The 17,278-nt window shown below is 38.8% G+C and overlaps 1 protein-coding gene across 2 annotated transcripts in view; it reads right to left on the reverse strand.

Annotated features, from left to right (window-relative positions):
* dpp10 (dipeptidyl-peptidase 10 (non-functional)) overlaps window positions 1–17,278 on the reverse strand; it is a 1,734,026-nt gene that overhangs the window by 100,651 nt on the left and 1,616,097 nt on the right. For both annotated transcript variants that reach the window (XM_087989191.1, XM_087989192.1), the window contains exon 13: window positions 16,332–16,439. In XM_087989191.1, the coding sequence (XP_087845317.1) occupies window positions 16,332–16,439 (108 nt within the window). The remainder of the gene's footprint in view (window positions 1–16,331; window positions 16,440–17,278) is intronic.

The raw sequence follows: 17,278 nt of genomic DNA on the forward strand, positions 1-17,278 counted from the left end.
TGAGGATATATTCAAGATGCTGTTAAGAAGATAGATCCAGGATAATGACTCAGTGACAGTAAAGGAGCTGCAGTATGGTTCCAAGTCAGGATGATGTGTGATTTGAAGGTGAACTTGCAGGTGGTGATCTTTGCATGCATTTGCTGCTCTGATCCATCTAGCCAATAAAGATTACAGGTTTGAAAGGTGCTGACTAAGTAATTTCCTGCAATGTATCTTGTTGTTTGCATGCACTGCTACCTTTGTGCTTTGATAGTGAAGGGAGTGAATGTGATGCCAATCAAGAGGGCTGCTTCATCTGGGTTTCTGTTGAGCTTCATGAGTGTTGTTGGAGCTGCATTCATCCAGGCAAGTGGAGAGTATTCCATCATCCTCCTGACTTGTGTTTTGTAAATGGTGGACAGACATTGCGTGTCCAGGAAGTGAGCTGGTTGCCATGAATTTGTGTCCCTCTTTATGGAGAAAGTGAGGTCTGCAGATGCTGGAGATCAGAGATGGAAATATGTTGCTGGAAAAGCGCAGCAGGTCAGGCAGCATCTAGGGAACAGGAGAATCAACGTTTCGGGCATTAGCCCTTCTTCAGCCCTTAATTCCTGAAGAAGGGCTAATGCCCGAAACGTCGATTCTCCTGTTCCCTAGATGCTGCCTGACCTGCTGCGCTTTTCCAGCAACACATTTCCGTCCCTCTTTATGGGCCAAGTACAGTTTTGCTGCAATTGAATGCAAAAGTGGTTTTCTGATTGAAAGTTACAAAAGTAGTGCCTACATTTCAAGCAAGGATCAAATCAAACTCAAATAACTATGCATTCATTCGTTTTACAGTTATACTGTGTGAAATATCTAAATGGCCACCTTCAATTTGCTGACCTACTAGGATTCATCTGTGTTCAGTTGGAAAGTTAGGCTTGCTTTTCAGAAACTGTTCATCTCCCCACCAAAGATAACCTGACTAAGACTGGTGACTCTCTCCACTGGGAAGTCAAATTAATCTTAAAATCTGAATGCAGATTTCTTAATTGGAATTGATAAGGTAAACAGTAATGGCTTTTCTCAAATTCTATGCATTCATGTTCTATGCTTGAGGAGTTGAATACTTCAGCACAGTAGACACTTAGTGATGCTACATCATAACAATTTGGCATTTTTAATAGAGGAAAACTATTCAAGAAAGGACATATCCATTCAAAAGCTTGAAAGCTCAAAAGGAGTACTATTTCTATGGATGTTTATCATCTCAGTATTTTCTTGAACTTGGCCCCAGAAACTGCTGTTACACTATAATTTGTTAATACGAGATGAGTGCAGTGTTTTTGAAAAACACTGGTGCAGATTACTTCTCAAATAACAAATATGACAGTTGTCGCCAAAATACTTGAATAAAGTCTTATATTGCAAGAGAACATTTTGCCACAGAGAATTATTGTACAGATAAAGTCAAATAAATTATATTGGCCCAAAATGTGCAGATAATGGAGAATTGACAAAGCTTGCATCTTTATAAAAGCTGCCCATACAAATCTAACAATATCTGTGGTGCACAGTACACTTTTAGTTCTGGGGTTGAAGAAGTGGATCTTTGGGATCCAGTAATAATGATACCATCAAGCAGACTAAATAGTCAATCACATTGAAAATTTCTCACCAACTGCAAAGTGGCAAGTAAAAACACTGACCATCTTTCACTTTTTAATCATGCTACAGTTATATGAAGGTCAGGATGGACATATGGGATTAAGTTAGAAACTGATTAATTATAAACAAATTTTAAACACACACTATATGAAAATTACAAACTCATTTTCATCATAAAATTCAATAGTGCATAAACATAAAATATGTTTCTGCAGGTCACAGAGGTTGTTTTTTTTTAAACAGTGAATGAACAATGAGTGCATAAAATTTTATTTATGTTCCACCACCAGGAAGAAAGGAAACACCCGAGTAGCCAGTAACAAGTCGTGCCCTTCTCATCCAAGGGCAATACTGCGTGATCAAAAAGTGAAAGGGGAGGGCAGGGACTAAATCAAAATAGAGTCAGAGGGGAAATAAAATACCCCACATCCTGCGATGCCCATCTCTCCCTGAAGACCTTGAGGGTGTTGGTAGTGCTCCTTCTCCAGGGACACCCAGGCCCAGATGTAACCACAGAAGAGGGCAGGCAATTGGCCATAACGACCCCTTCCACGGCCCACTGTCTGGACCTGTTAATGGCCACTTTGGCCAGGCCCAGGAGCAGACCTATGAGGAGGTCAGAGAGGTTGTTTATTTCTAATCAATCAACTTAGAATGCAATTAAAACCCATTTGCACCTCAATCAAAAAGGCATATGTTTGCCAAGAGATTTTTTACAGTGAGTCTAACAGTGTAAAAGTGCAAGTTCATGCCAAATTAAGTATTTTTTTCTGAAGAGCTCCATCTGTGGGGATTTTAACTGTGCACCCTGTGGAGAAATCAAATATCGCAATCAACAACTTCTGAATTTTCGTGAAGAAGTGTGGATGCCAAAACTTGATGTCAGCTTCACAGTTGTCATATTGGGAAATGCTGATGTGTTCGGTTATTACAAGTAGATAATCTTATTGAAGTCTAGAAATTTGACATGCTTGGCAACAGAGGCCAGGTTTGAAATGTGATAATATAATTGTGTACATATTGATGAACATCTTATTCTAATCTTCAGGATAGTACTGGAGAGGAGCTGGAGCTGAAGGTTCAGGTGCTAATGGGATGGGAATGCACAAGTAGAAGTCAGGCAGAACTGGAAACCCGTATACATCAGGAAGTTAATTGATGAGCACACAGGACATCTCGGGCAAATAAGATCGAGATGCGCTGAATCTATAGTGATAGGAGGATGGGATGTCAACTATGAGAGCACTGGAATCATTGACTCTGAAACTGACAGAGGAGGATTTGCCTAACTCTGTTAACCATAGTAAAGTGATATCAAAATTACAGCGTTAAATTACAGTCATCTTATCTGCTTTGAAGTTCATTCTTTACGCCTGTCTAATTAGATTTACTCAGTCAAACGTATTATTAATAAATGTTAGATTCTTTAGTATTGCGAAGTAGCACTATAATGGCAAACAAATTATTCACATTTTCCCACAAAGTTCTTAACTGCCCATTGAAATAGTCTAGCAATACACTTAGTTAATGACAATTAGGGATGGACAGTAAATGAGGGCGCAGCCATGACAATGGCATTCAATGAATGAGAGAAAAAAAATTTACTCACTTATTTAATCATTCTGTTGAAGTAGATGCCATGGCAAATTGCCATCTCAAGTTCCTCTGAGAACTTTTATTATGACAACCTCAGGTTAGAACCCCAAAATAATACAAGCATTTTTAGCCCTTAATTCCCAAATGTGTCTTTTTTTCAAGAGAACTGCTTCAAAGATAAAATGGCTGCTTGGTTAAATTCAGTAGTTTGGTGGCAAAAAAAAATTGTGGAGGATTGTTGGAATGTAACAGCTAAAGGTATTAAAGAAACTTCAAAAGAGAGCAATTTGTGATAACAAAGGGGCTGATGAAACTATTGTTTCCCCACCACTTCTAGATAGAGACACATCTCTTGCAGACATTTTTGTGGTTTCACCTTCCAAGAATATTAAAAGAAAGGGATCAAAAGAGAAGTTTAAGACTAGTCTGTACCTTATTAGAGATCTGAAACAAGCAAAACCAGAAATTGATGAAGAAACTCAGCAGGTCTGGCAAATCTGAAGTTCTGAAGGAGGGCCACTAGTCTTGAAATGTTAACTCTGTTTTCTCTCCACAGGTGTTGATAGACCTGTTGGGTTCCTCCAACAATTTCTGTTTTTGTTTGTTGCAGGGTAGTAGAATCCAATTTTAGCTTTGAAGGAGGCAGATGTATCTTAGATATATAATTTAGGCTGCTTACATTAAGCATGGCTTCAATATTTTGCCCATATGTGCAAACCACCATTTCACCTTACTACACTAATATCTACATCAAAGGAAATTGGCACCTATCATACTTTAGCCTTAGTGTGAGAGAAATATCGAGCTAAAACTGGAAGGAAATGACCTTGTTTGAATTTCCTTCATTGGTACAGCATGAATAATGGCTAGAAAGGTGAGAAAAGATGATGTGAATGTGCTTCTCAATTCTTTTCTTTAGGTAGTTGTTGATAAAGTTGGAATATCATCATTGAGTGGCGACTATCTTATTTCCATGCATTTGAATCTCATCTAAACCCCAACTCACCTTATTTCTATACAATTTCCAGCTTTCCCTTCCTTCATAAATGCTATGTTCAGAAACAGATGGCACAAACATTTGACATTTGACATATAAATCAAAGCAAGTACCTTGTGTGCAACTTGTCATGGCCATCAAGCAACTCTTTCTTCAGAATAGCATTCCTCCATGCTCCATGGCTACTATCCTCATTGACACTTCATCCACACAAATTGGATTCAATAAATCAGCCCCACCTCATCATCATGCCATCTCTTGGATCAACTCAGGCATGATTTCTGCTTTGAAGCCTATGGTTACCTATGAGTTGTGTAGTTACATCAAGTTCTGTCATGTGCAGAGGCACAGAATGCAGAGAAAATGTGCAAACAGAAGTAGGAGTGGGCCATTTGGCCTTTTGGGCCTGCTCAAGATGACCATAGCTTACCATCTAATTTAGTACATTGTCCCTGTTTTCTCCCATGCCTTTGATTCCTTTAACACTAACTATGATAACTACCTCCTTCCTGAAAAGAAAATCAACGTTTTAGCCTCAATTGCTTTCTGGGGAAGAGAATTTCATCGACCTGCCACTCTCTGGGTGAAGAAATTGCTCCTCACCTCAGTTCTGAACAGTCTACCCTGTAATCCTTAGACTGTGACCTCTGGTTCTGGGATGCCCAGTCATCGGGAACATTCTTTCTGCATTTACCTCACTTAGTACTATTACAATTTTATAGGTTTCTATGAGAACCCTCTCATTCTTTTAATACCAGTGAAAATAGTCATACCTGATCTAATCTCTCTTCATACTTCAGTCCTGCCATCCCAGTAATTAGTCTGGTAAATCTTTGTTGCATTCTCTTCATAATCTGACCATTCTTCCTCAGACAAGGAGACCAATCTGTACACAATACTCCAGGTATAATCTTATCACTACAGTTTCTGCAATCAAATCCTCTCAGTATGAAGGCCAACATATCATTTGCCATATTCATGACCTGCTTACTTTAAGTGTCCATGGTATACATGGACACCCAGGTCTCATTGCACTTCCCTTCTCAAGTTATCACCATTCACATCATAATTGATCTTCCTGTTTTTGCTACTAAAGTGGATAAGCTTACATTTATCCTCTTACTCACCTTGCCCAAATCACATTGAATCACCTCTGAATCCTTCTCAAAGCTCACCCTCGCTCCATCAACTTTGTGCCATTGCAAATATGGAGATATTATATTTAGTTCCTTTATGTAAATCATTAACATACATTGTGAATAGCTTGGGCCCAAATACTTAACCCTGTGTACCCCACCAATTACTGGCTGCCCCTCTGAAAATGACCCATTTATTTCTAATCTTTGTTTCTGATCGATCTAGATTTCTGTATCAACATCAGTACACTATCCCCAATCCCATGTGCTTTAATTTTACATGCTAATCTCTTATGTGGGACTTTATTGAAAACCTTCTGAAAGTCAAAGTAAACCACATCCACTGGGTTCCTACTATCAACTCAACATGCTCAAAAATCAGTGTTACACATGATTTCACTTTCATAAATCTATGCTGACTCTGTCCAATCCTGACACAGTTTTCCAAGTGCTCTGTTATTAAATCTTTTATAACGAATTCTAGCATTTTCCTTGATGTCTGGGTGACTGGTCTATAATTCCCTGTTTCTCTCGAGTTCGAATTTTTTCTTTACATTGTGTGGCATTAGCTACCCTCCAATCCATGGGAACTGTCCCAGATTCTAGATAGATTTTAAAAGATGACCACCAAGGACACTTTATTAAGTTCTCTGGGGTGGAGAATATTGGGCCCTTGGGATTCATTGGCCTTTAATCCAATCAATTTCCTGAACAAAACTTCCTTTTCTCTCTCTCATTAGACTTGTTGGGATGTTACTTCTGTCCTGGTTTGTAAAGACAACCAATTTTTTTGTTTAATTGGCCTGCCATCTCTTTATTTCCCATTAGCTTGATTTCTTAGTACTCATTCATTTTATCTCTTATTGAGGGGATTCCAGCCTCTGCATACTTAACATTCCTTTCTTATTGCACGCATTGACTTCAGGACTGATTAAAGGCTGTGAGACTCTGCAAGGTCTGCCATGACTTCTTAATACACAAGAACTTTAATGCTAAAGTACATGCTGTGATTTACAAATTTATTTTCATGCAGAGGAAGGATCATGGTTTGTTACAAGTGGAGAGTACTGAGCAATTGATACACGAGTCAGACAGGGGCTAGACATGTTGCTGCAATGAGCATCCTCCATCACTGCTTGACTAGCAGCATGTGCCAGCAATTTACCTGGCAAACATTCCACATGTACTTCAAGTAAATGGTGATATGTGGAAGTCAACAGTCCTTGGTAGGGTGAAGCAGGACTATATCAGTCAAAAGGTTTGTCTAATTATTTTACAGTAGTTTGGCCACAGTCAGTCACACACTTAGTCTTACATCACACACCTGGTTTTACCAAATCTGGGGGTTTCAAGTCTTTGAAGTCTGAGGTTTGGGCCAGGGTCAATTCAGCAAGTGAACTGTAATCAGTCAGAGAATTACTAATTGGTCAGTTGAGTGCAAATGAGACATCAGTCCAGAGTGAGGATGGATTTGGGAGCTTTTCCTGTAATGAGACAAGGAAGTAATGGAGTAAGATGGAAGTGGTTAGAAATGAATATAGTAATGCATGAGCTAAAGAGGCCCTGATGTGTCTGCATGAGTAAAGAGATGGTTCAATTGGCAGGAAGCAATAAAGCTTTGGAAGATTAGATGACTGCAGACCATTGAATGAACGTGATGCACTCAACCCTAACAGCTGTCTTCATTGAGATTTGGTAAGCTTTTTAAGGTAATAGTGAGGTAATAGAATATATTGGCACTTACGCTTACAGATCACAAAATGTTATTTTATCTGTACTGCTTCATTGGTTGGACAGCTGGTTTGTGATGTAGAATAATGCCAACAGTGCAGGTTCAATTCCTGCTCCAGCTGAGGTCACCAGAGAGCTCTCACCTTCTCAACATCACTTCTGCCTGAGGCATGATGACTGTCAGGTTCAATTCACCATGAGTTGTCTCTCATGGTGAATATCCCTACAGTCCTATGAGATTATGGTGACTTGATGCTACTGGGTGTTCCTGATGAGCTGGGGCAAAGTATTAAGCTGGGCTGCAATCTGTATCCATTCTGATTGTACCTAATGGTATGGTCTCCTATAGTAGTTGCTGGAAAAAGGTTATCCACCTGTCCTTCACTCTGTCCACTAACATTTCCATGTCTCTGTCCATGACGTGGGAAGTGAGCTTTCCTTCCCTCTGGCCCACATATTCAATAATAACTGTTCAGCACCACAATATGAAGGGGAGTATCTGACATGATATGCAGCTGGGCTTGAAGCATGGTGCTAGAGGTATGAAAGCTGAAAAGTCTTGGCTGAGCACTTCTGCCTTTAGTTGTGCAAGTCCTGAGATAGGTACCCAAGAGCCTGGTTACATAATGAATTTAACATGATGAGTTTAAGAGCTCATTAAAAAGCAGGATTGAGTGAGAAAGATTGCTCTGAGCCATGATGAACCAGCCTCTATGAAACACACTCAACAAAATGCTAAGTGCAAATGGGAATATTCTCCAAATCTTGCTGAAACACAACATTATAACCAACTGGTAAGAGTAAAGGGATGTTTTAAAGTATGTTGTTTTATTGGTTGAATTGTGAGTACTCTGCATCCTCTAAAATGGGTTAAATGATGCCTTTTCAATTTTACTTAGCATTTCACAGTATAACGACAGTGCAACGACAACTAGGGAGAATAATTCAAAACCACTGACTTGTAGTAAAATGTATTTCTTGTGATCAATGCACAAAAGAAAATAAAAAAAAGTTATGCTTTAGGGCAGCTATTTCATATTATGATACAATTGAGAACTCATGTCATCATTTAATCTTGGTTTCTCCAATGACAATATGTTCATTTCTGGAAATCTGTTACCATAGCCCAGAGCAGCAAGCCCTCAAATCATTCACGCCATTCATTTTTGAACTCTGTCCTGTACAGCAGTGCCCTTTTGGAGATAGATCACCCCAAATTACAGTTACTGACCTGGAATTTGTATCAGTAATAATGACAAGGCTGTTACAGTTAGCTACTTAGAAGGTACAAATCGGACACTGATTCATGGCATTTACACATGCACTGCTAAATCCTGAAGTCTGGAAGCTGCTGTGTGAGATACCATACTTCTCCACAGGGTGTCCTGATGGAGTTTTTGCCAATGGAATCAACACAGACTCTGTGAAATTAGACAAACCCTGAAAAAGGTGGCATTCCCCATGTAATCAACATAGACCTATTGCTTCTGAGGTAGGCTGCAAAAAAACAGGTTTTATACATGATTTTAAAAAAATGTCTTCCAACCTATTGATGTGAGCAAATGCCACTGTAATTTCCTCTTCAGAATTATGACTGTATCTCATTGCATAAAAAGGGTCAAAGCCTTTAAAAGACAATGATTTTGAAGTGGTTTACTGCTGCTGAGATGATGCATTTAGTTACTTTATATGGAGAAAGAATGTCAGACTAAAATTATGCAACCTGTAACTTACTAATCATATGCAACCAGAGCTTAAGTAGTAGTCAAATGCATTCTCACTTGTGAACCCAATAATGATGTCGCATCTGGACTATTTAGGCCCAGAGCTCCTCAACATTGTTCTCTTTGGCCACCTGCAATCTTCCCCTACCAAACATTTGCAGCCAAACCAAAAGGGATGTAACCACCGTATGAAGTTACAACAATAAAGCCAGATGGAAAATGGTGTTAATGGAATACACAAGGATGAACAATTGATGTTTATGTGTAATTATTTTATTTATAAATCTGATTTGGAATGTTTATTTTGAATTAGATTTTACAAGTCCAAATAGACCAAATAGACTTTGTGATGGTCAATAACAAAGGACAGGTGACCATGATGTGGAGGTGCCAGTGTTGGACAAGGTCAGAAGTCACACAGTCAGGTTTCTCCTAAATTTTATGCCAAGTGACCCATTATTCCTGTTTGTCAGTCTTATTTACACTGTAGTCCAATATTCTGACTAGGAAATGCAACCCCAATTCCCAACCCTCTGACAGCCCCATGCCTTGCCTTTCCTCTGGTCAGAAAGCCCCCAGCTTATAGTCCAAAAGGTTTATCTGAAATCATCAGCTTTTGGAGCACTGCTCCTTCGTCAGGTTAAGTCAAGGAGCTCTGAAAGCTTATGGTTTTAAATAATCCTGTTGGACTATAACCTGGGGGTGTGACTTCTGACCAGAGGAAAAGCAAAGCATGGGGCTGTCAGAAGGTTGGGAATTGACATTGAATTTCCTAGTATCTCAGTCAGAATATTGGATAACAGTGTAAATCAGACCGACAAACAAGAATATTGGGTCACTTAGCATAAAATCTAAGCTGCTAAAGCTTTAGAGAAACCTGACTGTGAGATAGAAAGCCACATGAATTATTTGATTAACTGCAGATGAGATCAGGGAGGGAAGAGATTGAAGGTCACATGATAATGTGATCAAGGAAAGATGAGATTGGGGATTAAAATGGAAAGAGCTAACTTAAGACAAAACAACTGATCAAGGGAGCTTGTTGTAACTGTATAGATTTACTGCTTAAATGTTGTAGAACCCCTACTATAATTCATAACAGTATGATTTCCTTGTGACTTGTATATAATGAAGATAATTTTTTTGAATAAGACATCCAACTTTTGAGGCATTTTTGAGTATTGGGGAAAATGAAAGCCTTCACCTTTACATATAGTGACAAGAGTGGGGTATGCCATATTGCAAATGCAGCAGAGAGGATACTGATGAAGGGACTTTATTTTACCAACTGTAGTTAGGAAGCATTTACCATGTATTTGTGGGACTGGTGGTTCAAATGAGTATAAAGAACCAACATTGGAGACCTGAGTGTTGAATGATGAAAACATACACCAGAATAGGGGTCACGAGTTGAGAGAACCAAGCTGAGAAAGCTGCAACATTGGTGACAGCTGCCAGGAGAGATCAGAACCACTGCATGACAGCTAGGCCAGAATCATCAGGGCAGTAGATCTAAGCTGGTGCACAATAGAGGTCAGAATCACATCAGGTAGGGTCCTGAGCAAAAAATGGCCATAAGAGTAGTGGGAAGAAACTAGAGTTGATGACCAAGTGGAAACAGAGAGACGTGTCAGAAAATAATACCTTTAGCTGGTGGTGTGAAGCATTTATAACTAAATTCCTAGCTGATGAGATAAAGATAGGAAAGAAAGAGCAACGATAACTATAATTAATTCGCACTTGAGACTCTGTGGATCAGTCCACAAGTATATCCAAAAGTAGAAACAACTTAGTAATGAGCCCAGAAACAAGCCCTAGGACAGAAACAAATTTTGGAAAACTAGGGGTACAAATTACATTGGAACCAACACAGCAGCTTAGAATGCTATTGGAAAAGGCAAGGGCTGGGTTTTCTGAGGAGCGGAAATTAACAATTACTGTACATAGGTGTTAACTAGATTTTTAATTGACTACTTTCTCCTGGGAAACTATTTACTTAACTGCAGCAGAATCCTTTGAACTTAATAATTTAAATGGATACTTTCAGGCTTCCCATCAGAGGGCATTACCATCAGAACCTTCAATTTCCTCAGTCTGTTATGTCATGGATTCTACTTGGTTCTGATATATACATTGCAGAAATGACTATTGTGTATGTGTATGTGGGCATGTGTGCGTCTAAATCTCTGCTGGGGTAATTTGATGAAAGTGTCCTTTTTGCAGTCTGTGTGTTTGCAAGCTGCTAACTAATTAATGTTCCTAAACAAAGTTGTGCTGCTTTCCTTCCTTTCAAACATGTCTATAGCTTTTAGTCTGCATGTGACATAAACAGATTTTCTTTTATAAGTATGATATTTGTGGTTGAGTTTGTGATTTTATGATTTAGATTAAAGTGGACACATATTACCTCAAAGGGAGGTTATATCCAACGTGAAAAAGTAAGTAGGAAACTTGCAAGGACAGTACTACCAAAGAAAGTTGCAGTCATTAAGCTAAAGTTCAAAAGAAGATCACTATTCTAGTTCAGCAGGGAAATGGATGGACAGGCTAACTGTGAATATTGAAGAATATAAATGAAGAACGAGATGAGATGTGCACTGGCAGTTCAAGATATTTAATGTACTGAAAAAATTAAAAGACTCTTGACATATTAACTATAAATGAGTCCAATGCACTGGAGGCAGCGGAAATTATAGGGCACTGATATGTATATTATAAAAGGTATTCAACAAACTGAATACAGGATTCCTGAATGTAAACAGCCAACATACTGGGCAATCAGTAAGATTTGCATTGGGGTCTGGAAGTGTATATCAGTAAATTTGTTATGGATAAATATAAAATGACAGTTCAATAGGTTTTATGGAATGGAGGAAAAAAATAAAGGAGGAGAAAAGGGCAATGAGAGAAGCATTCCAAAAAAATGTATTCACTAAGTTCAGAGTTGCTTTTACCAGGCTTGCTCTGCATACTTCAGGTTTATGCTTCTGCATTAGCCAAATTACACAGAATGGATGTAACAGATAATTTATATGGCCAGCTGCCTGCCTGAAGAATGTGTGAAACACAACTGACCTCATGAAAATGGGAAGTGCCACCACTAGGGAACAGGCTTGCAATTTAGGATTCATGTACCATTTTACCATAAATGGAGAGACTCCTGATCATGGCAAACATCCAGGCATTGTTAACAAAGTTATGATCAAATACACCTTGATCAACCAGCACGACTTGTCCACACAAAGTTAAATGAAAATAAAGAGCACACCCCACTCTTTACATCACCTGGTCATTTTATTTGATTTTGAGCATCACTGTCTCCATGTCTTAACATTCACTGTTTACATATGAAAAGCATCAGACTCTAAAATAAAGTGAGAAAGTCTTGTAATATTGTGGACACAGTCTTAAAAAAGCAGCATAATATTTTAAAAATTCATTTGTGGACTTGGGCGATGGGCCAGCATTGATAGCCCATCCCTGTTTGCCCTTGAGAAGGTGATGGTGAGCTGCCTTCTTGAATCCCTGCAGTCCACTTGCTTGGGTTGACTCACAATGCATGAGGGAGAGAATTCCAGGATTTTGACCCAATAATTGCAAAGGAACAGTGGTATATTTTCAAGTCAGGGTGGTGAGTGACTTGGAGGGAAACTTGCAGGTGGTGGTGTTCCCAAGTATCTGCTGTCCTTGTCCTTCTAGATGAAAGTGGTTGTGTGTTTGGAAGATACTGTCTTTAATGAATTTCTGCAGTGCATCTTGTAGATAGCACACACTGCTGCTACTGACTGTTGGTGGTGGAGGGATTGAATGTTTGTTGATGTGGTGCCAATCAAGTGGGTTGCTTTGTCCTGAATGATGTCAAGCTTCTTGAAAGTAAAAGAACATGGAGCTAGCTCATTAATATATCAACTAACTAATTAAACATTTTTCACTGTATAAATACAGTGCTTCCAAACTTTAATAGTAAATATAACTTCCTCTCAAATCCTCCTGAACAAATGTTCAAAATGACTGAAAAATTATAAATTTTACTAACTCATAATTGTGTTTCCATATCTTCCACTGGCCGTGCAGCATCATGGAACTATACTCATTACCACTCCTCTGCAATTACAGATTGCAGAGATGGCCAGCTTGTTGCTTGAGGTATCAATGCAACTGCACCTTTGACACAGCAGCATGTGTTTATTTAAATTAAGAATGAGGTTATAAATAGGGGGATGATGATTTAGTGGCATTATCACTTTAATAGTTATCCAGAGGCCAAGACTAATGCTCAATTCCCACCATGGTCATACATACACCGGAAACTGTGCAAAGTCCACTTTTAACACTATTGAAATATTACCACCAAAGCAACACCTGTCCAGGAGAGTCAGCTTTTGGAAACTCTCCTACCATGTCACATTCAATTTTCAAATACAACATACTGCTTTGGTGTGTCATTTTTTCCAGCTTCAAAACCTGCCACCATGTGGGCTGCAAATGAAATGGTCAGTTTACTAATAATTAGCATCAAATCAGAACAAGGAACATCGGACAGAGCAGCACAGAAACAGACCTACAGCCCACCATACCTGTGCTGTCCATAATGCCATTCTAAATTAATTTCATCTGCTTGCACATTGTCCATATCCCTCTATTCATTAAAAAAAATGAAAGAACTGTGGATGCTGTAAATCAGAAACAAAAACAGATGGTTCTGGAAAAGCTCAGCAGCTCTAGCAACATCTGTGAAGAGAAATCAGAGTTAACGTTTTGGTCAGGTGACCTTTCCTCAGAACATTTCTGATGAAGGGTTTATACCTGAAATGTCGATTCTCCTGTTCCTCGGATGCTGCCTGACCTGCTGTACTTTCCTAGCAACATACTTTCGACTCTAATCTCCAGCATCTGTAGTCCTCAATTTCTCCCTGATAACAATTGAAGTTGATCCCACCTGTCCTTATAGTTAATAAACTCCAATCCAGGTAACATCCTGGTAGACCACTTTTGCATCTGCTTCAAAGCTTTCACATCCTTCCTACAATGTAGTAACTAGAACTGCACATTCTTCTCCAAATGTGGCTTACTTAAAGTTTTTTTTATAGCTGCCACATGAGTTACCAATGTTTATATGTAATGCCCTTGCCAATGATGGGAAGCATGATGTAAGCCTTCTTTACCACCTTATCTAATTGTGTTGCCACTTTCAGGTATCCTAAGATCCCTTTGTCTGTCAATTCTCCTAAGGGTCCTACCATTTACTGTATACTTTGCCCTTGCATTTGACCTTCGAAAATGCATAACCTCACACTGGTCTGGATTAAACTCCACTGGCCATTTCATCACCCAACTTTCCAACTGATTTATATCATGCTACATTCTTCGACAATCTTCCTCACTCTCCAGAATTCATTAGTTTTCATTTCCCATGAAAGCTTACTAATCAGATTATCCACATTTTCATCTATATCATTTATATATATTACAAACAATAGAGGTCTAAATGGATTTCATTTTAATGTGTACTCAAGCTAGTTTGAGACCTCTTGTGGTACAGTGATACTGTTCATGCCTCTGAGCCAGGAGACCCAGGTTTAAATACCATCCGTTCCAGTATCATAACATCTCTTAAGAGATTGACTAAAATTACCAAAAAGCCAGATTACATCTGTCCATTCTTGTTCATATAGGTGCCTCACATTCAACATTCACCTCATTTAGATAGGCTAGATTTGACCTTTTTGGAAGAGAAAGGTTTGAGTTACTTTAATGTGAAGCTTTCATGAGCAAATGGGCAATGACAGGTTTACATACATTTTTCACTGGAACATAAAGAGCATGGTGTTTAGAAGTCAAGAGGCAAAATTTAATGCCTGGCAATGGGCAGACTGGCTGCACCCCCTCCCGACCTCCTTCCCCCCCCCCCCCCCAACCAATTAATCCTTCAAGGAGATGAAGTCCCAACTCTTTGTGCTGACTGTCATTCTGATTAGTTAGCAGCTTGGTAATCCATAGGCTCTCAGTTCCAAAACCAAGATGGAAGCAAGTGAGAGATGTCTCATGGCTGGGATGGAAGGAGGAATAGAGAGGGAGGAGTGGGAGTCATATTGAAAAGGCTGGGGGTGGGTAAAGATTTTAGGGAAAAGGGGTCCAATGGGGGAAGCAACCTTCTCCCTTCCTGTTCAATGATGTTTGGCACCACCTGCCCACAATTGCTGACTGAACTCAAAATTATGGAGCTTTGACAAAGGGTCAGTTAGACTCGAAACGTCAGCTCTTTACTCTCCTTACAGATGCTGCCAGACCTGCTGAGATTTTCCAGCATTTTCTCTTTTGGTTTCAAAATTATGGAAAATTGTCTTTAAAATAAGTACTACTAATGTTGGAAGTCTGAAATAAATAAACAAAATGTGCACGAAGAACTCAGAAAGCTTGGCAACGTTTGTGGAAAGAGGTACGAAGTTAACATTTTGAGTCTGATATGACTCTTCTTTGGGATCTTAACCTTATAGTTACCACCAGACTGGCTGGATTTCTCTAGCACTTTCTGTTTTTACTTTAAAAAATTGACTGACTGTCCCAGCCTCCCTAGGCATGTCATCTTCCTCTATAAAATTGAGGATGGGTTGAGGATGGCAGGAAGGCAATACTACAAATTTAATGCCCCTCCCACCTCCCCCTTCCCCTTCCTCCACAGTCTGCAAATCTACTGGTCAGCCGAGTTATAATACCTCTCCCAATGACTTCTGCAGTCAGTGGTTTTAAAATCTCAAGCTATCTTTCTTGTATAACAGGCTCAACTCAGAATCAATCTTTCCAATGGTAAATTTGAATTAATCTTAAAGTGGACCAATGTTATTAAAATTCACAAATGTTCATTATTCCAGTGGTTTTAGTTATTTACAAAAGTCTATATAAGTGTTAAGCAAGGGGGCTAATGATTATATTTCCTAGCATGTTGAATCATTGGGACTCAAATTTATCTCCAATGGTAGCTTAAAATGCTAGTATTGAATTAGCCATCAGCTATACATAATGTTTGATATTTCATTCCAATTACTGCAATAAAACCAAATATTAGGAAATGCATAAACCCTGCAATCAATGTAATACTGCCCACTTTGAACCACTGAGTGAGATAAATTTCTACTCAATTTATATTTATGTTGCACTAATCTAAGATTCAGCATTGCAGTAAATTCTTAAATAAGATTCTTACTGAAAATTAAATCAGTTTTATGAATGGTTTGCCTATAATCAAACAACCGGTCAACTGTAGGATTTTGTTGTGATGAGCAGAAATTGTTGTGTTTCATCTTTCAAAGTAAAATAATACCTATCAAAACTCAGAGCAGTTAACCGTTGTGAAATGATTGCTACTACTCGGATGTAATATTTCACCAATTAATTAATGAAGGTGAAGGAGATTTGACAAACAAAAAGTAATGCCAGCTGGAGTCATGTGAGCTATATCATGTTCTCTCATCTACATAAACAAAATATCTTGTAACTATGAATCATAGCATTCACCTGAAGAGTGAACATGGCAATATGATGGAATTCTCCACGACCACCTTGTTTTACAGGTACTGTCATAAAAAACTTGCTGCCATCCTTGGAGAATACTGGTTCCTCATTCTAAAAAAAAATAGAAAAATGTCACAATATTATTAAAAAACATTAAAAAATTAAAATATTAAAAACAAGATGCAGGAAATTCAATTAATGTTCTATTTTAATATCACACAGTTTACAAAACACTATTCTGGAGCTATCAGCTCTTTTGCTTTTAGCTTGCACAGATTGGGTTAATACATTCCACGAATTCAATTTCTCAAGAAAGTGCCTACGAGTTATGAACTTTATTTCACAGAATCACACAACACAAAGGAAGCTCATTTAGAAACAGCATGTTCTTGTTAGGGTGAAGGCCAAGGCTGGTAGGTGGAGGGAATGATGGATGATTTGAGAAAATGAGGTTTTGGTTAATAAGAAGAAAGAAGCATTTGTCAGGTAAAGATAGCACAGATTGCATGAATCCCTCAAAGAGTATAAAGGCAGTAGGAGTATACTTAAGAGGGAAATCAGGAGGGCAAAAAGGGGCATGAGACAGCTTTGGCAAATAGGGTTAAAGAGAATCCAAAGGGATTCTACAAATGCATTAAGGATAAAAGGGTAACGAGCGAAAGAATAGGGGCCCTTAAAGGTCAGCAAGACAGCCTATGTGTGGAACCACAGGGAATGGGGAAGATACTAAACAAGTATTTTGCATCAGTGTTTACTGGGGAGAAATATATGGAAGATAGAGAATGTGGGGAAATAAATAGTGACAACTTGAAAAATGTCCATATTACAGAGGAGGTGGTGCTGGAGATCAGGTGTACCCTTGAACTCTGTGAAGCGAGGGAAGTGATTGCTGGGCCCCTTGCTGAAATACTTGTATCATTGACAGCCACAGGTGAAGTGCTGGAAGAGTG

Source organism: Chiloscyllium plagiosum, unplaced genomic scaffold (assembly GCF_037043375.1).
Source record: "Chiloscyllium plagiosum isolate Xiang-an unplaced genomic scaffold, Cpla_swu_hap1 HiC_scaffold_7, whole genome shotgun sequence".
NCBI classification, from domain to species: domain Eukaryota; kingdom Metazoa; phylum Chordata; class Chondrichthyes; order Orectolobiformes; family Hemiscylliidae; genus Chiloscyllium; species Chiloscyllium plagiosum.